Source organism: Lepidochelys kempii, chromosome 4 (assembly GCF_965140265.1).
Source record: "Lepidochelys kempii isolate rLepKem1 chromosome 4, rLepKem1.hap2, whole genome shotgun sequence".
NCBI lineage: Eukaryota > Metazoa > Chordata > Testudines > Cheloniidae > Lepidochelys > Lepidochelys kempii.
The window spans coordinates 105,432,916-105,457,991 of NC_133259.1; the positions used below are offsets into that span (position 1 = coordinate 105,432,916).

At 44.4% G+C, this 25,076-nt stretch overlaps 1 protein-coding gene across 2 annotated transcripts in view; it reads left to right on the forward strand.

Moving 5' to 3' along the window:
- Positions 1-1,915: 1,915 nt before the first annotated feature.
- SEL1L3 (SEL1L family member 3) overlaps positions 1,916-25,076 on the forward strand; it is a 60,714-nt gene continuing 37,553 nt past the window's right edge. For both annotated transcript variants that reach the window (XM_073342340.1, XM_073342341.1), the window contains exons 1-7: positions 1,916-2,148; positions 7,166-7,733; positions 9,141-9,267; positions 11,131-11,252; positions 12,725-12,840; positions 15,319-15,374; positions 16,664-16,796. In XM_073342340.1, coding sequence (XP_073198441.1) covers positions 2,086-2,148; positions 7,166-7,733; positions 9,141-9,267; positions 11,131-11,252; positions 12,725-12,840; positions 15,319-15,374; positions 16,664-16,796 — 1,185 coding nt within the window. In that variant the 5' untranslated portion in view covers positions 1,916-2,085. The remainder of the gene's footprint in view (positions 2,149-7,165; positions 7,734-9,140; positions 9,268-11,130; positions 11,253-12,724; positions 12,841-15,318; positions 15,375-16,663; positions 16,797-25,076) is intronic.

A 25,076-nucleotide genomic window follows, 5' to 3' on the forward strand; every position in this document is an offset into this window, starting at 1 on the left:
GGGTTCCAGCCGCCCGGCACCCTGCCAGCCGAGGTCCAAGCCTCTGGCCTTGCTCAGCCCTCCTGCCGGTTTGGGGTACCAGCAGCCAGCCGAGCGCTCTGCAGCCCTTATCAAAAATTACACTACAATTAGCTTAAAAACTTGAAAACTTAAAAATGTATATTACAGTAATCGTTAAAAAATGTATAATGTTAATAAATACATAGGTTTGATGAAACAAAGTGGTTGTACTTATGTGCCTGTGCTTAATTTGTGTTTTCGATGATTTACCTTCTAAAAAAATCTCACATGTCTCGCACCCCCAGGGGTGCGTGCACCCTAGGTTAAGAACCACTGCACTAAAGTGATAAGATCTGCATTTTAATTTAATTTTAAATGAAGCTTCTTAAACATTTTTAAAACCTTGTTTACCTTACATACAACAATAGTTTAGTTCTATAATATAGACTTACAGAGAGAGACCTTCTAAAAATGTTAAAATGTATTACCGGTGCACGAAACCGTAAGTTAGAGTGAATAAATGAAGACTCAGCACACAACTTCTGAAAGGTTGCCGACCCCTGGGTTACAGGCTCCCTGCTGGGGTTGAAGCCCTTGGGCTTCGTCTTTGGCCTTCCTGCTCAGGGTAGCGGGGATCAGGGGTTGGCTCAGGCTTCAGTCCTCCCTCCTGGGGTCCTGAAGTAATTTTTGTTGTCAGAAGGGGGTCGCGGTGCAATGAAGTTTGAGAACCCCTGCTCTATGTAACAAGCAGCCCTCCTCTCCGAATGCCCTTTTTTGAGGAAAAAAACAAACCAACCCATTCAGACTTTTGTTTTGCATCATTACAAAGCAAAATAATGGAATAAGCTGAATTTTCAATTTTGGATATTTAAAAGGACAAGCATTTGTGGTATGTGAAGAAGACATAGTTGTCATCCTAAACATTGTGTCCTTCTCAACCAGATACAAATGTTTTCAAGGACAGAACTGGTATGTAGTACAATACTTCGGACGTTGGGAAGCAGTATTTGCCAAATCCTGCTAATATTGAAGCCAGTGGGAATTTGCTTGGATGAGAGCAGGATAGGAGCCATATTCTGCAAGGCTAAAATTCAACAAAATGTAGAGGAACCACACATGGCCCTACATACTACTTATGGTCCCTTCAGTCTTGCATCAAGGGCTCCACATATGTGCAAGAGGTCTGCCAAAGTCTACTAATTGGGGACCAAGGCCTTAGACTGTAGTCTGATTAGGGCAGGAAGCCCACTGTAAAGTGTCATGCATTTCTATTGGTCTACATACATGACAGATAACATTGAACGCCATTATCTAATACAACTCTTAATTACAATGCGATAGAAACATATATTAAACAATCATTTTAACTCCATTATTAAAAATGGCAATGGCAATTAAATTGGTACTGTCCTGCCATATGTTTTATTCAAGTTCAGGTTTGAAAGCATAAGTAAAAACAATAATATGCTTTATGTGAGCTGTTCAAGGCAGCTACTATGTCTTCCTATGTGTCTATGCCTAACATACTATATGCTTGAGCATAGTGCAGATATGTAATAATTAATAGTAATAAAATGTACCAAGGATTTCAGCCCATGCAATGTCTTTTTTATTGTAATTTCTATGATTCTGTGATTATGGTTAATAACTAATAACATGATAATGTGCACTTCTATAGAGATGTGACAAATGTTCTCAAAACACTTTACTAGAATTAATTAATGAAGCTTTACAACTTATTCCAGTTTGACTGATGGGTTCCTGGGGCACAGCAAAGTTAAGTGATGTGCCAGACTTGACATGGGAAGTCTACAGAAGAATAAAATCCAGAAAACCTGAAGGCTCCAGCCCCGCCCGGGCGGCTCCTCCTCCCCCCGCGGAGGCTGAGCTCCTCCAGGAAGCAGGATCTACCTAGTCCCCGTGGCCGGATTCCCCAGGCGGCCGCGCGCTCGGGCTGCCCTGCCCTGCCCTGGGCACCGACCCGCCGCAGCAAGTTCCGCTCTCGGCACCGAGCCGCCGCGCGCCGTCACCGGCGGCATCCGCGACGCCCATGGGAGCAGCTGGCGCCTGAGCCCCATCGGAACCATGTGGTACCCAGCGGAGCCCCGGGCCGTGCCCCACGGGGGCCTCCTCCTGCTCTGGCTGCTGGTGAGCCCGCCTCCCCCCACTCCCCGGACACCGGCCGCCACCCCGCTGCGGCGCTGGCCAGGACCTGCCGCCGGGAGCACCCTGGGAGGGGCTGCCAGCTCCTTTGCCCCGCAGCAGGCACATCCTCCGCTGCCAGCCCCGGAAGCTATGCAGGACCCCGCTGTGCTCTGCAGTATGCCCCGTTCCTCCCAGCACACCCCTCGGTGCACCCCTCAGCGCACTCCCAATGCTCCCCCCAGCACACGCCCTCTATGCCTCCATCCACCCCAGCACACCTCTCCATCCACCCCAGCACACTCCCAATACATCTCTCCATCCCAATACACCCTCCATCCACCACAACACTCCCTATATACTTGTCCATTCCCATACACCTCTCCACCCACCCCAATATGTTGCTAATACACCCTTCCACACTTCTCCATCCACCCCAGCACACACCCAGTACACACCTCTGTCCACCTTAATATGCTCCTAGTACAGTCCTCTGATCCAATACATGCCTCAATCCACCTCAACGCAGTTCCAATACCTCCATCCCTCTACCCACTCCAACCCATTGCTAATGCACTCCTGCACCCTAGTACCCCCTCTGTCCACCCCAGCACACTTCCCGTGTAACCCCCCATCCCCGTACATCCATCCATCCATCCACTCCATCACACTTCCAGGACAACACCAAACAAGAAGAATCCCACTATTTTCCATGGGACTATATTAACCTGAATCATAGAAATATAAGGCTGGAAGGGACCTCAAGAAGTCATCAAGTCCAGTCCCCAGCATAGAGGCAGGACCAAGTAAACCTAGACCATCTGTGACAGGTGTTTGTGCAACCTGTTCATAAAAGCCTCCAAAAATGAGGATTCTACAACCTCCCGTAGAAGACCATTTCAGAGATTGACTATCCTTATAGTTAGAAAGTTTTTCCTAATATCTAATCTAAAACTTCCTTGCTGCAGATTAAACCCATTACTTCTTGTCCTACTTCAGTGGACATGAAGAACAATTGATCACAATCTTCTTTATAACATCCCTCAACATATTTGAAGACTGTTACCAGTCCCTCCTCTGAGTGTTTCTCAAGGCTAAATATGCCCAGTTGTTTTAATCTTTCCTTATAAATCAGGTTTTCTAAACCTTTTATCATTTTTGTTGCTCTTCTCTGGACTCTCTGCTGTTTGTCCACATCTTTCTTAAAGTGTGTTGTCCAGAATTGGACACAGTAGTTCAGCTGTGCCTAGTAGAGTAGTCTTGCATACAACACTCCTGTTAATACACCCCAGAATGATATTAGTCTTTTTTGCAACTGCCTCATATTGTTAACTCATTTTCAGTTTGTGATTCACTATAACCCTCAGATCCTTTTCAGCTCTGCTACTATCTAGACAGTTATTCCCCATTTTTCAGTTGACATGATTTGTTCTTGACAAATCCCTGTTGACCATTGCTTAAAACCCTGTTTATCCTCTGGGACAGGGGTTCTCAGACTTCCTTCCACCACGACCCCCTTCTAACAACAAAAATTACTTCACGACCCCAGGAGCGGGGGAACTGAAGCCTGAGCCTGCCCAAGCCCCACTTCCCTGGGAGGGGGCGGAGGGAGAGAGGAAGCCTGAACCCTATTGCTCCAGGCAGGGGGACCAAAGCTGAAGCTCAAGGGCTTCAGCCCCTAGTCAGGGGGCCTGCAACCTGAGCCCTGCTGCCCAGGGCTGAAGCCCTAGCACTTTGGCTTCGGCCCTGAGGAGTGGGGCTCAGGCTTCAGTCCCAGGCCCCAACAAGTCTAAGCCAACCTGATGACCCCATTCAAAGGGGGTCGCGACCCACTTTGGGGTCCCGATCCACAGTTTGAGAACCATTTCTCTAGGTGCTTATAAAGTGACTGTTTAATAATTTGTTGCAGTATCTTTCCAAGTATCAAAGTTAGGTTGACTAGTCTATAATTCCCAGGTCCTCTTTGTTCCCCTTTTTAAAGATAGTTACTTTGTTTGCCACTCTCCAGTCCTCTGGGACTTCACCCAATTCTCTAGGAGTTCTTGAAGATAATTACTAAGGGTTCTGAGACTGCTTCAGCTAGTTCCTTAAGTACCCTAGGATGGATTTCATCAGGCCCTGCCAACTTCGAATACATCTAACTTATCTGAATCTTCTTTAACCGGTTCTCCTATTTTGATTAAGGATAGTGTGTGAGAGTAAAAGTTGGAGAGTTGATAACTGGGCCATTAATCTGGTAATATATACTTAACGAAGACTACATGGGCAAGATTTTCACAAGATTTTCCGCACCTACAGTCAAAGCCACATTTTCAAATAGATCAGTGTTGGAAAAACATCAGCATCACTCTGGAAGCTGCTGTATCCTGAGTGCTTTTGAAAATCTGCCTTTATGTAGGTGCCTAAATAGGAGCTTTCCAAATCTGGCCCCAATTGTGGGTTCAAGCACCTGAACATCTGGACCATACCTTTTTAAAAAATTTAGCCTCAGATTTCTAAATTCTTGTGTCCTTATGTAAGCAACATACATAACTCTTATTGACGTCATTTTAAAATGATTGTATGTAATTATTTTTTTACACATAAAAAAGGAAAGAAACTTCTCCTGGTTTCTTCTCTTATATTATATTCAGATTATTACATATTTTCTGCCTGCATCACCCATACAGAAAGGGCTGTGTTTACCTCTGCAGCATAGTCTTAGGTCAGGCTTTAGATTACCATCTTTGTCTCTGACAACAAAAGAGTTACAAATTGTGAAGCGGGAAATGTCACATTGATTAACTCTGTGGCAATACTGATCTTTAAAATGTAACCCTTTGAAGAGGATCCTCTTCATTTTGGCCAGACATATTTATTTCCTCTTATAGAAACTAGGGGTTACTCACTATTTCTCAGTGTACATTATTGATCTAAGAAGTGATGAGTCATACCGTTAATGCATTAGAAAACTTTGTACAGTAGATGCCATTAAAAACTCAACGTTTTCCATTCCAGAGGGATTGTGGTACTGTGGTATCTTCTTTTACATGTAAGACTATACTATCTTTACTGTAGGTACCCAGGTGGTGGTAAATAATGAGTTTTTAATGGCACCCACTATACAAATTAACTTAAAGTGGCATAATTTCAGGACTCTGCTTTTGCTCTTTTGGCCTCCAATTTAAGTCAGTGGGGATTGTTTTGCTATTGATACTGAATGGGAGCAGGACTGGGCCCTTTGTGCTGAATTTCTCATATTGGGGCTTTTGCACATATCTTAAAATTCAGCATGGCACAGTAGAGGACTATGGGCCATATTCAGATCTTGTGTAAACAGATGCAATTTTATTGAGGTCAGTGGAGTTTCTCCAGAGCTGAATTTGGTCCCCAATGACACGCTCATCATCCCTGATACTAATGGAATGATTTATAATAATGCCTATTCAGCCTTTTTTCTTGCCTAGTATCAATGATGTTTCATAGGTTGAAAATCAACTTCCTTGCTCATCACTGGTGAACAGGAAGCTTCCCCTGAAATCTGGCATGGCAATAGAACCAATGCCATCAAATTCAGTGGAATCTAACTCCCTTCCAATTAATAAAAAGTTTGTAGCCCTTGTGGATGTTAAAATAACTATGTGAATCAGCTGTAAACTAATACAGTGTTGTCTTCCTGAGTCTGTGTAGTGTTAGCATGTGAAATTAGCAGGACACTGTTCTGTTTTACTATTGCTGTTCCATGCTTACCCAGGTTCTTGAGTGGATAACCTCATCGAACATCTAGGACAAGCACATATTATATAATGACCTTCGATCACACCAAGGGATATTGGCAGATTCCATAGCCAGTGCTGACTGGCAGCCTCACAGCAGCTGGAAGAATAAAGGAGCTGTGAAGCAAAGGAGCGGGGAGACTGCCAGAGGAGCTAGCAGGCTAGAGAAGGGAAGTCCTGCCAGAAAATTGGTGACAAGCTGCCCAGGCACAAAACCCCAGACAAGGGATGACTGTAACTATGGGCTGAAGAAGCCCACAAAGCCAAGTAAAGTAGGAAGGAGTTCTGGGTACAACAGGAGAAATTGGAGAGAATTGATTGTGCCTGCCTGGTTTAAGAACCCTGAGCTGGAACCCAGTGGAGTAGGTTGGCATAGGTTCTCCTACTGATCCCTCAATGGAGACTTAAGCACCAAAAGGGGTCTCCAGACCAGCTAGCCTGGCCAACTATAAGGGGAAACTTGTACACCCCAGAGGTACAGAAACAAAGACTTTCATAGTCCAGAACAGGACTATTATAGAGACTCAGACAGGAAAGGCCGACTGACCCCCCCTCCAGACTGAGCAAACTCTGTGCAACAGTTCCGTCTGACCAGAGCAGGGGAACTGACACATTAGCACCTAAGTCTACACTGCTGCAAATAATGACTACTGTGCTTTCCAACTAGATTTCCAACTAGTAAATACACTGCCATTCTGTATTTCATTCTTGCAATGCACTTTTGAATACTTTACAAATGTTAATTAATCCTAACAAAACTGTGATTGGGAAGTGGATTAGGTATTATCCCCACTTTACAGATGACTAATTTAAATGTTTCTGTGGTAGGAAAATTTATTTTTACAATTGTATTATAAGAAGCTGACAAAAACACAACTAAACAAAAACAAAACAAGGGTCCAAATCCTATAAATCACAATAGAAGTTTTGATGGTCTGATCCTAAAATGTGCTTAGTGGCTCATAGAGTAAGTCATTTCTTTGGTGGATAGGATCTTACCTGAGTAAGATTTGCAGGATATATCTATATGTATGTTTGTTGGTGTATGTAGTTATAAGAATTTAAACTGGTCAAATATTAGCCTAAAAATTCTAATAATTCATAGCTAGTTCCTGTATGAAAGGGCCTTCACATTTTGGGTGTCTAATACTGTATTTTACGTTTTAAAATGAGAAGAAACACATGCAATGAATCATTATTGTAAATATATTAATCATAAAGTTTAACTCAGGCAGGTGGATATAACGTTTAAAAAAATTTTTTTCCAGAATTTTGTGCCATCATTTGGAAGGGAGACACTCCTGACAACGTCAGTTATCCCACAGTCTGACCACAGCATAGCTTATGAAGATTTTATTCATTTAAACATTTTAGAAAGAAGAGTTCTTAACGATTCTGAGGTCTCAGTTCAGTATTTATGTTCTAAGCCTTGCACGGTCACTTTGGAAGCAGTAGCCTCATCGGAGTTCAGAACTGGTGTGTTAGTGTATAAGAAGAGATGGAAGAATGAGAAGCATCTTCGTATAAGTAGAACTCAAACAGTGCATTTGAAATTTCCAAACATCATGGTTTACAGAGATGATTATTTCATCAGACGCTCTATAATAGTGCCTACTGTGATACTATATGCATGGATCAGTCACAAACCTGTTGAGGGCTATGATGCCAAGCAGGATGAAAGCTACCTACAGGCAGTTGCCAGGAATTATACTTTGTTGGAAACAGTTCCACCTTGTGAGCGTCCATACAAAGATCACAAAGTATGTTTTAAGTGGAGCTCTGAGCACATGTGGAGGCTCCAGGCAAACAGGATACCTCAGTGCCCACATGAGACTGGTAGGTACAATTATATGTTTCCTTTTTTCAGAGAACGAAGATGGGACCAAAATGGCACATTGTATAAGTTGCTATAAAAGTGTATATTTATAGTTATTAGCAAAAATATTTTGCCAGAGGGATTTGTTTTTGGTAGCAAAATGATTAAAATCAGCGATTTAAATAGCCTTGATTTAAATCAATGCACTCTGCTTCAATGGATACAAGAATGATAGGATCGGGCCCTAAAATGGATCTCCCTTCCTCCCCCCACACAGAAGACTAGCCTTTGGATTAAGAGTGAGTATGTGAAATTTCAACCCAGAAGGAAACATTTTATGATACAGAAACAACTGAAAATAGGGTTTAGAATGCAATGTCCATCTCAGCTGCAACTGTAGTTTTGCTGTGCTACACTTTATTTATAAATAAAATCTGAAGCATCCCTCTAAATTTCCTAGAAAGGAACAGAAATGAGTTAAAACATATGTTGAGTCAGATTATGCTTTCATTTACACCCATCCGCCCCTATTGAAGACTGTGTGTGAGTACAGAAGTAAATACAGAAGGTGACCCACTATCTCAGAAAAAAGTCTATTATCGCAGAAACTGAACAGTTTTTGCCATCTTAGGCCTTTATGGCCCAGTTCTGCCCTCAATTACATGGGTACTTCTGCCAGTGAAATCAATGGGAGTGCACTCATGTACCTAAAGATAGAATTTGTCCCTATGTAGTTTAGTATGCTCTTACTTACATTATAGTCTATAACTGTTTTGAGGCCATTATAGTGACCAAAAAGTTTGTCTCCACTATAACTGGGCATTTGCTATAATGTATTCAAAGGGTGTGGGACCCGAGAGTTGCTTCTTTTTCAGTGTGTTCCTTGGTACAGCCAACGTATGTTGTGATCCAGTGTGGCATTGGATAAGTATGCCATCACACTGGGATGCAACATGATGACATCTCATGATTTGGTTTAGCCATGATTGTTCCACAAACACAGCTTGCAGGATGCAGGATATCTCTGTAGAAATCTAGTTGACCCACCTGTCTCAGTATGTCTAGGGAAACCTACAATCTGTCAGAAGTGCCTCAGGATCCTATTGGGCAGATCTGTGTCTAACAACTGGAATTTTTGCCACATTTTGTGACCTCATTACCACTAATCCTAGCCTCAGAATAGCCATGAGAAATGGACCCCATGCTTCTTTCCCTCCTATGAGTAAGCTCTTCCTGGGCTGCAGTGTATTGTATAAAGGAGAGTTGACCTAACATTAGGGATTTGTTGTGTATTTGTGGGCTGACTAGATCATAGCATTTGTTCTATGTTACAAGATATTTCATTTAAACATTTAACAGTGTATGATTGCGGGGTGTCAATGTGAATTGACATTTCTTGGCAGACTAAGAATGATTACATTTGGCAGATGCTGTCGAGATCCTCAGTTTTCCATATGCATCAAGCGGAGAGAAAACAGGAATTGTGAAGAAGTTCAAGAGATTTCACAACAGAGAACTTGAGACAATCAGGCAGCATCAGATCGATTACCCAAAGTAAGCAAATGCAAATCATGGAAGATGAGTATATTTAATTCCTAATTGCTAAAATCTGTCCTCAGAGCCACCCTTGTACAGAAAATCACAAGTTAAAGGCACAGTCTCCACTAATTCAAGCAAGTGATAGGGCAGCTTCCCTGCTGGTGTTTATAAGGGTTTTCTTCAGCAGAGGAGAGACGACGGGACTGAGATTTGCAACACCAAATAAACTTGGGCTCACTCCTCTTCCATCCTCCGCTCCCTCTAAACATTCCAGCAGCACTGGAAGTAAGGCTCCCAGCTTCTAAACTCCTTTCCAAGATATGCAGAGAAGTCGTATTTCATGAAGAACTCCCCTCCTGCAGCTTTCCTAGGCTCCCATTGCTCTTTGGTTCCACATAGGGATCTGAGGGGAAACGAGGAGGATCCCTACCCTTCCCTGGGCTCCTGTTGCTCCCTGACCTCCCCTCAGTGCAACATGTCATGGAAATGGAAAATGATCACTAGATTTATATATTACCCTTATGTACTAAAGGACAGGAGGTGTGACTGCCAAACTTGCTGATACTGAGGATCTGCGGGAATTAGAAGCCCTAGACACAGGCCTCTTAAATCATCCATGTGTAGAAGTTCTATTTTGATGCACTTTCTAGCTCCTTGCCCCTTTAGAATTGGTAGCATGGCTGGCTCATGTGCCATGCTATCAGTGGCTATCCACTGCAGCTGAATTCAACTTCCCCTCTAAGAATCTGTGGATGGGAATATGCACTATTAACTGCCCTGCCACCAGGCCTCATCCCCTCTTTTACATGGAACACCACTCGTGTATTTTGTGGTGGCAAACCAGCTGCTGATAGCTACACACTGAGTGGGAGAGGAAGCATGCTACCTCACAGCTTTTTCTCCACAGCCCAATTTACATGTGAATTTTTGCTCCTCTCCACACCTTCGAGGGGAGCAAACAGGCCAAATTCAACAGTCTGAAGCTTTCAGTCTTAATCAGGGATTTCTTTGAGTGCAGAAATCTCTGTAAGGATGAGCAGAAAAGCAGATGAGCATAATATAGTGAGAGAGGGCTGGAGAAATTCAGCTATTGCATGGGGCAGCTGCCTCTAGGCACTGGGCACCAAGGGGAAGCAGGAATCCTGGAGCATCTACTGGCCACAGAATTTTTCCCTGCCAGAGAATTATATTTTACAGTGAGATTTACAGTGATGGGGGTGCTGGCTCAGTCAGCATTGTCCTGCACTGTGTGCCTTGTGACAGCCATCAGAAGGGATGTGTGCTCTCCTCTCCCCACTTGTAGAGATCCCCCCAACTATCAAATCTTAGGTTGGCAGGTGAATACATCTTTCCTTTTGGCCCCCGGTTGTGAAGATTTGCTGTCCGTTGACATCTGTCTCAGCCCACCCCTCCTTTCAGACGGCTGGTACCCAGGGGAGGTCTAGGAGAGAGACGGGACTATGCTCCTTAGCCACACAATAATTGGCCCCTGCACAGGAGCACAAGAGTAGAAGACAGGCTAGTGTGTCCTTCCCTTGTGCACCAGCAGAAGGGCTGGTCACAATCTTGCCCTAAAGACTTTTTCCTCCTCTCTAATAACTGTATAACTTGGAAAAATCAAGCACTGTACCTGACTTCTCAGTGCTACATCAATGCAAACCTGAGTATCCAAGAGGAGATCTCAGCAGCAAGACTCTGAAATGGCTTGTTTTGTCCCAAGCAGTTGTAACTGCTCTGTGTTCTGTTTTGAAGATCACAAGAGTAAATGAGCTTTGGTAAACTAAAGTGGAAAACGTGCCTTTAAAAATATGTAGATTTTAAAAATTGATATGATCTATATCCTCAGAGTGGGTTGTTTGTTTCTTTTTACTCATGCAGGTTCACTATTTCAGTTTGGCTTTATTTACTCCGTCACTGCGAAAAGAATCTGTGTGGAATATTCTACTTTATTGACCCAGGAGAAATGTATAGTACCCCTGCTGTATTTCTAAATGAAGAAGGTAATAATACCATGAAGCCTTCAGAGGAGAAATAGTGTTATCATCCCTGACCCGTAACAAAGAACAACATTTACAAACATTTTTGTCAGGCCTATTGTACTAAACTCATGCCTGGCAGAATGCTCCATTTTGGCCCTGTGTGTTTGGAAACAAAAAATATCCAGTATATTATTAGAGTAAGATTAAGAAGAATTAAATTTGGCCACGGTATTTCCATAGAAATCTTTGCATCCAGCCTGGGCTATCTCAGAAAGTGTCAGTTTTCTTTTCTGATTTTATTTTCAAGAACAATCCCACACTCTCAGGAGGATGAACGAAATATTATAGGTCTTTTCCACAGCTGCTGGCATCATGCTGTGACTATGAGAGCAAACTAAGGGCATGGCTACACTGGAAACTTCCAAGTGCTGTCGCAGGAGTGCTCCCGGGGAAGCGCTTTGAAGTGTGAGTGTGGTCGCGTGCAAGCACTGGGAGAGAGCTCTCCCAGCGCTCCTGGTAATCCACTTCCATGAGGGGATTAGCTCCGAGCGCTGGGAGCACAGCTGGGAGCCTATTTACACTAGCGCTTTAAAGCACTCTGACTTGCTGCGCTCGGGGGTGGGGTGTGTGATTTTTCATACCCCTGAGCCAGCAAGTTAGAGCGCTATAAAATGTAAGTGTAGTCAAGCCCATAGTCTTTGCATGGGTAAACAAGAGAATGAGGAAGGAAGGAAATGGTATTACTTCTGTATGTGAAATTAATGAGACTGGAACTAAAATACTGTGTCCCGTTCTGGTGTCCACACGTCAAACAGAATGTTGAAAAATTGGAAAGGGCTCAGAAAAGTGGTACTAGAATGATTCAAGTTCTGTTTTACAGTGAGAGATGGAAGAAGCTCAGTCTATTTATCTTATCCGAAAGAAGGTTGTGGGGTGACTTGATCATCATCTACAAGTACATATGATGGAAGAAGATTTCTGAAAGTTGAGGACTCTTTAATTGGAAAAAAGGCATCACAAGATCCAGTGGCTCAGAGCTGAAGCTAGACAAGTTCAGCCTGGACATAAAATGCAAATTTTTTAACAGTGAGGGTAATTAACCATTAGGACAATTTACTTAAGAATCTGGTGGATTCTTTTGACTTCTTTTGAAGTCAAGACTAGATGGTTTTGTTTAAAAATATGCGATAGCTCAACTAGAGCAGGCTTCATGCAAGGATTACTTGGTGAAATTCTATGGCCTGTGTTACGCAGGGTGTCAGCCTCTCTCGGGTGGCATCAGACTAGATGATCATAATACTCCATTCTGATCTTAAAATTTCTGACTCTGTGAATCTAACTTCTGTGATTCTAAGTAGTGCCGTCAAATTACCATTGTATTGCTTCACAGGACAGGGTTATTGTGAACAACATTTAGGAAGCCAGTTCTTAGCTTTCATAATTTTGTGGTTTTTAACTATTTCTTTGTTTTCATTTGTTGCTGTGTTTGTCAGGTTATGTTCATATACAGATGCGTCTTGTCAAAGGAGAAGACCTTGCAGTGAAAACTAGCTTCAGCCTTCCTCTGAAACAGTGGTTTCGACTAGATCTCTCCTTTAATGGAGGACAGGTATGTGTGGTGTCACAGCTGCCATCTTGTAGTTTAAGACAAGGGTAACAGTGTTTGGAGTTTGCAGAGGGCTATTTATATTTGGTTATGCCACCACTATCCCTTTTTACAGACTGGGCAAAGAGAGATTATATGCTTTGCACGTTTTCACACAGCAAAAGAATGGGAGACCGGAGATTTGAAACTAGGTCTTTTGATTTAGAGGCCAATGTCTATCACAAATCCACACACATTAGTCATTGCTAGCTCTAGTGTAGCTGTGCTGCTGCTAGAAAAGAGAACATTTTCCAGTGCAAGGAAGGACTGATTTTCTGTGGCTCAGTTTTCCCATCTATTAAGTATACTTCCCCCTCCTCCTCTAGCTCCTGCATCTCTCAGTAATCTAAAAACTACCCTTCCCAGAAGCACGTCTCCCAGCCTCTTTCACGCCTAAAGAAAAAATATTCCACCTCCTATGCAATTTTCTAAGCTTTGCTTCCATACAGAGAACCAGTAGAATGCTGTTAAGAGATCACATTACAAAATCCACTGCCAACAGACAAAACACATATTTTAAACCCTTATAATTTTAACAAATCACAACCAGTTTTCAACAGACCACTAAAAGGCACATCTGGGTCATTCTCCCTGCCCCATTTCTAGTCTCTACCATGAACCACTAAGGCACTAGAGCACTTTAAAAATGTTTGCATCTTTTGTTTAAATGTGTAAATCTTTTTCTTCCTCTTCATTCTTGAAAAGGACTGAATTGATTTTGCTCGAAGTTTTAAAAAGCCCACTAATTCATGGATTAAAAGAGCCACACTGACCAGTTTAGATCCAACGGTAAAAAACTGACAAGGCAGAAAATGACACTTTAAAATGAAAACATTTGTACAACCTTAACGCCAGACATCTATAATATAAATATATAAATGGAGGAAAAGGTCAGGGTTCCACAAAGTAGCCTGATTTTCTTGCCAAAAAAAAATCAGATAGAAATGTATATTTATTTTTAAATGGCTACCTCATTTTAACATGTGTTCTGTCTCCAACCTACTTTTTTTAATAGGAAATTAAAAAAAAACATTTGTTTCTGAATCATTTTAGGTGACTTTTTAAAAATGTTTAAACTGCACGGTGTAGTTCAGGCCTCCACTTCTGGAAGCAGGCATGGACCTGGCCTGAAGTCCAGTTCAGGTGCAGATGTGAATGTTATTATCAATATTAGCATAAGGTGAATAAGTCATTTCCTGTTGAAGAGGGTTGCCTATTGGTCACTTGGATAGCTAAATCAAGACATTATTCTGCAATCTTAGGGCAGAGTGAGTTCACATAGACTTGAAGTAAAATCTCATGCTTTTCTCTATCGGTTGATATGAAGGGAGCATAAAAAGGTTCATCAGAGCTCCTCCTGAGGCAGGAGGAACAAAGCCAGATGGGAAGACAGTCAAATGCTTAGAGTGGTAACCTGGGACACAGAAGATTCAGGCTCTATTCCCAGCTCAGCCAGAGTCAAGTTGCTTAGTCTTGCTGTGCTTCAATTGCTCATCTGTAATAATAGCACCTGTCTCACAGGGGTGTTGGGAGGGTAAATACATATTATGTGAGGCATTCAGATATTACACTGTTGTGGGGGCCAATAAGTACCTAAGATGGATGGAAGCAGTGTGACATGGTCTAGCCCTGCAGAAGTCTCTCCACAAAACCACTACATCTGCTTTACAAGGCACACTCCTCCCCTTCCCTCCAAGACAGGGTTCCTTGTGGTGCCCTGCCCAATACCTGTGAAGTCAGGCCAGATTCCTAAGGGAGCCTTAGGGCCATTAGGGAAATGGAGATTGGAGAGAAGCATGGATGGACAGCTCTCAGTTTCTGTGTTGGCTGGAGCCCCCTTTCGCTATAGAGTGTACAGGCCAAGCTCCACATATCTTCCTACAGAGGTAATATCAGGAGGAAACACCACACAGTAAACTTTTGTGGCATTTCCCAAGGTTTTACCACAAGGAAGTACAATATGGCTTTTTTGTATGTGTAAAAATCATCTTAGAGTAATAGAAACTCTATACACTGCTCTCCTTCTCTCACTCCTTCCGCAATCCCTATTGAGTAGCTATTTATTTCTTAGTTTTTCTAGGGCTCACATCACTGTAGTATCTGAGTATCACAGAAACATTAACCAATTAGGCAGGGATTATTATCCCCATTTTATAGATGGGGAAACGAGGCATCAAGAGATTAGAGGCCAGTTTTTTAAAGGTATTTAGGCATTTAAAGATGTAGATAGCCACTTAGCGGGATTTTCCAAAGCAACTAGGTGTTTTCGAAAATCCCATTAAGCTATTTGACAGTGTCCCTCTTAACATACCAAAAGATGCAGCAGGACACAAACGACAATTTTCAAAACTAAGAGTTACTGTATATCAAATAATATTATGGCAGTTAGTTTGCAATTTGCAGTCTATCACAACTGACATTTAATATTTTCCATCCTTTTAGATAGAAATAACCAGTGTTGGGAAGAATCTGAAAAGGCACCAGCATCAGTCTTTTAAGTAAGAGAAGCATTCCCCTTTGCATACTAATGTGGTCTGTGTTTGGTTGTGGGGGATGGGTGGGGAGGGGAGGGCAGGGAAGAGGGGTGTAACTGAAATTCCAAAACTGATTTTCCAAAACTTTCTACCCTGCCTCTCTGACACTATTCTTCACCCACTCATGTCACTACAGCAGTCATGGGCTAGATTACGTTACCTGTACACATGTTGAATACATCATGAGTGGTCATTCTGATGTCAATGGGACTATTTGAGAAGTAAGTTACTACTCAACATAAGTAAAGGTATTGCCGTCTAATTCATAGGGTCTGATCAAAGACCACTGAAACTAATAGAGTAAAATTTACTTCAGTGGGCTTTGAATCAGGCTCTTAAGGTGAAATCTTGGCCTCACTGAAATCAATGGCAAAACTGACATTGACTTCAAGGAGCCAGGATTTCACCCGAGGGTCTAGATTTGGTCCCCTTAAGTAGATGACAAAATTTCCATCAACTTCAGTGGCATGAGGATCATGCCTCTCATGTCCACGGTTGGGGGTGGCTCGTGTATTTGTACTGTCCCACTGACTTATTGCTCTTTCTCCATCCCTGGCTCCAAGCTATTGGACCATTTTTCTTCTTAAAATCTCATGTTAAATTATTCATTTTCCCTCTAGCATACAACTGACTCTCTTATGCAAAGAATTTTAGGATTCCTTTAATAAAGGAGATTATGTACTAATACATTATATTGTAAGCTTTGCTGTTTACTCTTTTTCCTCTCCATTCTTGTTTACAAAATGTGAACTGTGTAAGGTGCATTTGCAGATATTCATTGTAACAATGGATTCATAATAAATATAAAAAATAAAAATAAAGATCTTTGTCTGGGTTTTATTGACACAAAAAATCAGGAAGAAAGACACCTCAAATGTGCAAATCATGTCAACAGATAAAAAATCAGCGGTTCTAAAATGTTTGTGAAACAAAATGTTTGTTAAATCTTTTTTATGGATTTGTCTACACAGGGACACTCACGAAAATTATTCTGAATTACCTACAAGTGTGATTTAAAAGTGGATTAGTTAAATCATATTAAACCCCTGTGTAGACAAGCTCATTCAGAACTAAAGTGGTTTTAATTCAGTTTAACTGCCTTGACTTCCAAAGAGAGAGTAAAAGGATAGGGAACAGAAATAGATGTTTGGGATGAATTAAAGGTAGTCTCTACCAAAGTATGAGACACAGGGTTCTTGTTTGCTTCATAATACCTCCAAATACTCAGAGTATTTATGCGTCTTGTTTTCTAGTTTTAGGGAAGATTTCTATTATGACGACACGGCTGGATACTTTGTTCTTGGAGGCTGTGGGTACACACCTGGCATTGAAGGGTTCTTTGGACCTGTGAAATACTACCGTCTTAATATTCTGGAAACAAAACAGGTAAATGTATACAGAGTGACATACTGTGTCAAACTACTGAGGCCCAGTTCTCCCATCATTTTATCTATGGAAGTTCCACCTATGGATGTCACTCAGAGTTCTGAGTGCAGACTGATGACAAGATCAGATCCTTGGTATTTACTAAAGCCACAGCAAATGATAAGCCCGTCATCAACCATTATTGAATTTGAGGGTTTCATCAGTATGCGATCATGGGTTCTGTTAAGATCTAGTTACTTTAGATGCCCACAAAACGTGTACACCAGCTAACAGATTTTCATGAATGGGTACCTAAAGATAGGCTCCTTATCCCATATATAAGGGCCCAAATAAGTGTCTCGATATTGAAAAATGCCGAGTGCTATTTAGGTATAGCTGACATGATATTGAACACAATGGATGAAATTCTGGCTCCCTTAAACTTAATGGAAAATGTCCCATTGACTTCAGTGGGGTCAAGAACTCATCCCGTTGTGTCCTGGTCTACACTGACTGCTTGGCATGGTCTGCATCATGTCATCTGACTCAAAACAAATGCATCAAAACATGATACAGTTTTGTTGACAATAATCCTTTATTTTTGCACATGTCCATTCCAATGTAGGGGTGTGCTCACTCCGAGAACAGCCGCTGGAAAATCTTCCCTCAGTGGTGTCCGTCAGGTCGGCTCTGGTGGCCCCTAGGGTTTTGCATTCATAGTACTGGTATAAAGGGTCCTGCCAACCCACAGCCCCCTCAGTTCCTTCTTTCCACCTATGATGGTTGCTGAAACTACCTCGTCCTTGCAATTTGTTTCTGTTATTAGATTATTAGGTTATTGGAACTTGGTCTCTGAGCTTTAAGCCCTGTGCCACAAAGCCTATGTCTGTAAGTGATCCCCATTCCAGCTGCCTTGAGTGCCTGGTGGAGGATCACATGCAGGAACTTTGTAAGATCTGTAAAGACTTCAGAACCCGCACCAGAAAGGGTAGAGACACCAGACTGAAATTTACCCTCATGGAAGCAGCGCTAAGACATCCCTTGGAGCTGGGTCACTCGGACTTGGCACCGAGCACTTCAGCCTCAGTAAGGAGCTCCCCGGCTGCTGTTCGGGACCCTTGGCGCTGTTCTTCATCAACAGTACCAAGGAGAGAAGCTCCTTCCACATCTCAAGAGCCATGTCCAGTGCAGAAGAAAAGTGCTCCTGCAAAAGAACCTCGGCACCGTTTGCCATTCCTCTATCAGACCTCTATCAGAAGACTGACAGAGGTCTATCCCCAACCCCGAGGTCGGCGGGGCAGGGAGAGTAGAGTGTGACCCACGTCAGCCATGTGGTGCCATGGACTCCAGCCCCAGAGCGGGTACCATTATGGACTCAACAATGCAGGAGCGCCACCAGAGTTCTGGTACCTTGGCAGTACAGTCAATACCAGAGGCATTCGCTGCAGGAAGAGACTTCCTCTCACTGCTTGTACCGGCGTCTCCGGCTGTTCAGGAGCTGACAGCAACAGCACCAAATGAAGGGACCTCTGTGGCACCTAGGTCTCAGGTGCCTTTCAAAGGGAAACCATTATGGCCCAACCCCAATCTCCTCCCTCTTAGCACTGGTCACTGACACCGATCAGCACCATACATCCCTGGTCTCCAGGAAAGAAGTCTTCGGAGTTGGACTTGGAGGCAGTCTCTTGCCAAAGCCGACACCATCACTCCAGTTGGCACTATCCTCCTATGGACCCGGGCCAAGGCATCCCTCCCATGGCGTGGCCACAGGAGTGGTGGCAGATGCCAGCACAATGGTCATTCTGGAACCCGTGGGCTTTCCCACCAATGCAGGGGCCCCGGTCCAGAAGGTCATACTCTGTGGCATCTGAGTCCAGAGCACTACCACCGTGCCACTCAGAGCAGGATCCAGTACCAAGAGCCAGCACCTGGAGACCTATCCAGTGCCGAAGGTGAAGAACAGTACCTCCTACCATTTCTTCCTCCTCTTCTGATGAGGCAGTGGTGGAAGCAGATATAGTGCCCTCTCAGGTTGACTGTAGGGCTCATTAGGAGCTCCTTAAGAGAGAGGCCCAAAACCTGGGGATCCAGGTAGAGAAGGTCAGGGAATCCTCCCATGCTTTGGCAGGTATTCTAATGCCAACGGGCCCATCAAGAGTGATACTGCCTCTTAATGAGGCCATTATGGACCCCATCAAAGCATTGTGGCAGACCCCAGCGTCCATTCAGCGACAGCAAAGAAGACTGAAAAGAAGTACTTTTTCCCAGCTAAGGGTTATGAATTCTTATATATACATCCACAACCGGGCTATTTGGTTCTGTCAGCAGCCAATGAGTGGGAGCAACAAGGTACAAGGGCCATCACCCAAGGCCAAAGATGACAAAAAATTAGACTTTTTTGGCAGAAAGTCTATTCAACAGGTGACCTTCAGGTCAGGATCGTGAACCAGTAACCACTGCTGAGCAGATATGATTTTAATTCCTGGAGACTCTGTGCTGAGATTGAAGGAGTTGTTACCCTAGGAATCCCGATAAGAGTTTTCAGCTCTCATGGAAGAAGACAAATCAGTGGCAGAGGCGTCCCTTCAAGCAGCCTTGGATGCAGCTGACTCTGCAGCCAGATCTATGGCCTCAGCAGCGGCAATGTGTGGAAGCTCATGGCTTCAGTCCTCAGGCCTACCACATGAGATTCAACAGACTCTGCAACACCTTCCTTTTGAGGGCATGTTGCTTTTTTCCAAGCAGATAGACTCCAAGCTGCATAGCCTAAAGGACGGCAGGGACACCCTGAAGTCCCTAGGTCTTTATACACCAGCACCCACAAGGAAACATAAATAAGCCTCAACCAGCCTCTCAATTCTTCCCGCCACCTGCCCTGCAGGACTCTCACAGGAAGAGGAGCAGGGGCTTTAGGAGAAGACATCCTCCACAGTCCTCATCCGCATCCATGCCTGCTCCCATCCAGACACACTGGTAGGTCCAAGCAGCCCTTTTGATGGGTCACTCGGGGACGACGTACCAGGATAGAACTTGGATCCAACCTCCCCAGTATTTCTGTGGACTGTGTATTCCATTTCTATGAGGCATGGGCCCATAATACAACAAACCACTAGGTGCTAAGCATGATAGCATTAGGATATACCCTTCAGTTCACTTCTTCTCCCCCACCACCCTGCTTCTCTTCAGGGACTCGTCTCAGGAGCATCTTCTAGCCCAAGAGGTGTAGTCGCTCCTAAGTGTGTGAACCATGGAAGAGGTTCCACCAGAGTTAAGGGGCCAAGGGTTCCACACCCAATATTTCCTAATCCCAAAAGCCAATGACAGTTTCAGACCAATTCTGGACCTGCAAAAGCTCAACAGATACATGAAGAAGCTAAAGTTCCACATGGTCTCCTTGGCTTCCATCATTCCCTTCCTGGATCCAGGGGACTGGTATGTCCAATCTGAAGGACACTTACTTCCATATCTTGATTTTTCAGGAACACAGAAGGTTCCTCAGGTTCATCAAGAGCCACATGCACTACCAATTTGCGGCTTTGCCGTTTGACCTGACAGCGGCCCTTCAGGTGTTCACAAAGTGCATGGCAGTCACAGCCTTCCTGAGGAGGCAAGGGATTCAGGTCTACTCTTACCTCGACAACTGGCTGGTCAGAGGTCACACCAAGAGCCAGGTGGCGTCCAATATAAAGTTAAACCAGTCAGTATTCCACGGCTTAGGTCTGCTTATAAACACGCAGAACTCTACCCTCTTCCCACTCAAAGGACAGAGTTTATTGGAGTGATCCTCGACTCTGTCCAAGCCAGAGCCTTTCTCCCAGAAGCATGGTTCCAAGCAATAGTGATGCTTATAGAGAGCCTCAGAGATCACCCATCACGACAGCAAGGAACTGCTTGAAGCTCCTGGGCCACATGGCCTCATGCACCTGTGTAGTGCAGCATGCAAGACTTCAACTCAGACCTCTCCAGGTGTGACTGGCATCCATATACTTGCCAAACCAACACCATTTAGCCACAGTTATTACAGTTCCCTTGTCGGTGATCGCCTCCCTCAATTGGTGCTAGACCCATTGGCGGTGCATGCAAGAGTCCCATTCTCAAGACCCCAATCATCAGTGTCTCTCATTACAGATGCTTCAGCGATGGTGGGGTGTTTGCTTGAGTTCCCTCAGAACTCAGGGCCTCTGGTCTCTGGAAGAGCTCTTGCTGCACATCAATATCAGATTGCTCAGGGCAGTTCGCACATTTGCCAGGCATTCCAGCCCCATGTGGCAGGCAAGAACATGTCAGCTCTCACAGACAACACAACGGCGATGTTTTGTATCAACAGGCAGGGAGGAGGGTGCTTCTCTCACCTGTGCCAGGAAGCACTTCACTTGTGGGAGTTTTACATAGCCCACTTGATCTACCACAAGGCCTCCTATCTGCTGGGATTGCAGAATGAGCTAACAGATCACCTCAGCAGATCCTTCTCCAAACCACCACGAGTGGTCCATTCATTTAGATATTATGAACACCATTTTCCAAACCCCCCAGATAGATCTGTTCGCGACAAGGCACAACAGGAAGTGTCTCTAATTCTGCTCCCTCTTGGGTCACAGCCCCAGATCTCTCGCAGACGCCTTCCTCCTTCCTTGGATGGGGCATCTCTTCTATGCATTTCCTCCCATTCCTCTCATTCACAAGGTCTTGCTGAGAATCAGAATGGACAGAGCATGAGTCACCCTGATAGCCCCTGCCTGGCCCTGCCAGCACTGGTTTGCCACAGTCCTAGAACTCTCAATGGAGATACCAATCCTTCTACCTCTGTATCCAGACCTGATCTCCCAGGACCACAGCCTCCTGCATCACCTGAACCTCGAGTCCCTTCATCTGATAGCCTGGATGCTCCATGGCTGAACCCCACAGACCTAGCATGGTCAGGGCAGGTGCACGAGGTCTACTAGAGAGCAGGAAGCTGTCCATCAGAGCTACTTACCTGGCAAAGTGGAAGAGGTTCTCGACCAGGTCTTGCCTACGCAATCAGCAATACCATTCATTGTGGACTACTTACTACACCTGAAGCAACAAGATCTAACCATATCATCTATTAGGGTCCATCTGGCCACAATCTTAGCTTTTCACCAATGGCCATTCCATGTTTTCAAACAGCATCTGTAATTGGTTTCTTAAAGACCTTGTTATATTGCACCCCCCGATATATCAACCAATCCCTCCCTGGGACCTCAACCTGGTATTGTTGAAATTGACAGGACCCCCATTTGAGCCACTGGCAACGTGCTTTCTGCTCTACATGTCCTGGAAGGTGACCTTCCTAGTGGCCATTACTTCTGCCAGAAGAGTGTCAGAGATCCAGGCCCTCACTTGAGAACCACCAAACACTGTATTCTTCAAGGACAAGGTCCAATTGTGTCCTCATCCAGCTTTCCTTCCAAAGGTGGTTTCACAGTTCCATAGTATCCATGGGATATCTTTCTACCAGTCTTTTATCCAAAACCACCTTCCAACAGGGAAAAGCAGAGGCTCCACTCACTAGATGTCAGACACACACTGGCCTGCCACATAGAAAGGACTAAGCCATTTCAGAAAACTACTCAACTGTTCATAGCCATTGCAGAGAGGAGGAAAGGTCTTCCTGTCTCAGCTCAGAGAATTTCACCATGGATCACTTCCTGCATCCACACATGCTACGACCTGGCAAAGGTCCCTGCCCCCACCTGCCCTGACAGCATATTCCACAAGGGCCCAAGCCTCTTCGGCAGCATTCATAGCACAAGTTCCTATCCAGAACACTTGTAGAGTGGCAACATCATCATCAGTTCACCCTTTTGGGTCTCACTACGCCATCAACCAACAGGCCAGAGATTAAGCTGGATTTAGCCGAGTGGTGTAGTAATCAGCATGTCAATAAACTCTGAACCCCCCCGCCTGCACAACTACTTGGGAGTCACCTACATTGGAATGGACATGTGCAAGCACTCGAAGAAAAAATGGTTACTAAACTTTCTGTCACTGTTGTTCTTTGAGATGCGTTGCACATGTCCATTCCAAGACCTTCCTTCCTACCTCTCTGTCAGAGTCGGCCAGCAAGAAGGAACTGAGGGGGCTGTGGATCAGCAGGACCCTTTATACCAGTGCTATGAGGTGCGACTCCAGGGGGCACCAGAGCCGACCCGATGGATACCACTGAGGGAAAACTTTCCAACGGCTGTGCTTGGAGCAAGCACACACCTACATTGGAATGGACATGTGCAATACATCTTGAAGAATAACAGTTATAGAAAGGTTAGTAACCGGGATTTATTTTGTCATCAAGTCTGTAAAATCTGTGGGCTGTACTACTTTGGTCTAATTTTGGTTTCTGGGGTTAGTGGGCTGGTTCTGGCCTGTGATATACAGGATGTCAGATTCAATGGATCTGGTGGTCCTTTCTGACCTTAAACTCAGACTCAATGATATCTCTTTTTAGAAGCAGCCATGTTAGTATTTCCCCTTGTTTATTCCCCCCCCCCCCCCCCGTTCTTGTCAACTGCTGGAAATGGCCCACCTTGATTATCACTACAAAAGGTCCGTGTCCCCCATCCCGTCCCGTCCCATCCCCCGACTCTAGCTCACCTTTCCTGATCCCTCTTGTTACAGTCTGTATGGCAGCACCCATTGTTTCATGTTCTTTGTGTATATAAAATCTCCCCACTATATTTTCCACTCTATGCAGCCAATGAAGTGAGCTGTAGCTCACGAAAGCATATGCTCTAATAAATTTGTCTGTCATCATCATGAATAGGTCGGAATATGAACCAGAGGCTGCTAGGCAGCTCTCCAACACCACTTTCTACAAGCCATTACCCTCTGATCCCACTGAGGGTTACCAAAAGAAACTATGCCATCTGCTCAAGAAACTCCCTGAAAAAGCACAAGAACAAATCCGCACAGACACACCCCTAAAACGCCGACCAGGGGTATTCTATTAGCTACCCAATATCCATAAACCTGGAAATCCTGGACGCCCCATCATCTCAGGCATTGGCACCTTGACAGCAGGATTGTCTGGCTATGTAGACTCCCTCCTCAGGCCCTACGCTACCAGCACTCCCAGCTATCTTAGAGACACCACTGACTTCCTGAGGAAACTACAATCCATCGGTGATCTTCCTGAAAACACCTTCCTAGCTACTATGGATGTAGAAGCCCTCTACATTAACATTCCACACAAAGATGGACTACAAGCCGTCAGGAACAATATCCCCGATAATGTCACAGCAAACCTGGTGGCTGAACTTTGTGACTTTGTCCTCACCCATAACTATTTCACATTTGGGGACAATGTATACCTTCAAATCAGCGGCACTACTATGGGTACCCGCATGGCCCCACAGTATGCCAACATTTTTATGGCTGACTTAGAACAACGCTTCCTCAGCTCTCGTCCCCGTAATGCCCCTACTCTACTTGCGCTACATTGATGACATTTTCATCATCTGGACCCATGGAAAAGAAGCCCTTGAGGAATTCCACCATGATTTCAACAATTTCCATCCCACCATCAACCTCAGCCTGGACCAGTCCACACAAGAGATCCACTTCCCGGACACTACGGTGCTAATAAGCGATGGTCACATAAACACCACCCTATACCGCAAACCTACTGACCGGTATACTTACCGACATGCCTCCAGCTTTCATCCAGACCACACCACATGATCCATTGTCTACAGCCAAGCTCTATGATACAACCACATTTGCTCCAACCCCTCAGACAGAGGCAAACACCTACAAGATCTCTATCAAGCGTTCTTACAACTACCATACCCACCTGCTGAAGTGAAGAAACAGATTGACAGAGCCAGAAGAGTACCAGAAATTACCTACTACAGGACAGGCCCAACAAAGAAAATAACAGAACGCCACTAGCCATCACCTTCAGCCCCCAACTAAAACCTCTCCAATGCATCATCAAGGATCTATAACCTATCATGAAGGACGACCCATCACTCTCACAGATCTTGGGAGACAGGCCAGTCCTTGCTTACAGACAGCCCCCCAACCTGAAGCAAATACTCACCAGCAACCACACACCACACAACAAAAACACTAACCCAGGAACCTATTCTTGCAACAAAGCCCGTTGCCAGCTGTGTCCACATATCTATTCAGGGGACACCATCATAGGGCCTAATCACATCAGCCACGCTATCAGAGGCTCATTCACCTGCACATCTATCAATGTGATATAAGCCATCATGTGCCAGCAATGCCCCTCTGCCATGTACATTGGCCAAACTGGACAGTCTCTACGTAAAAGAA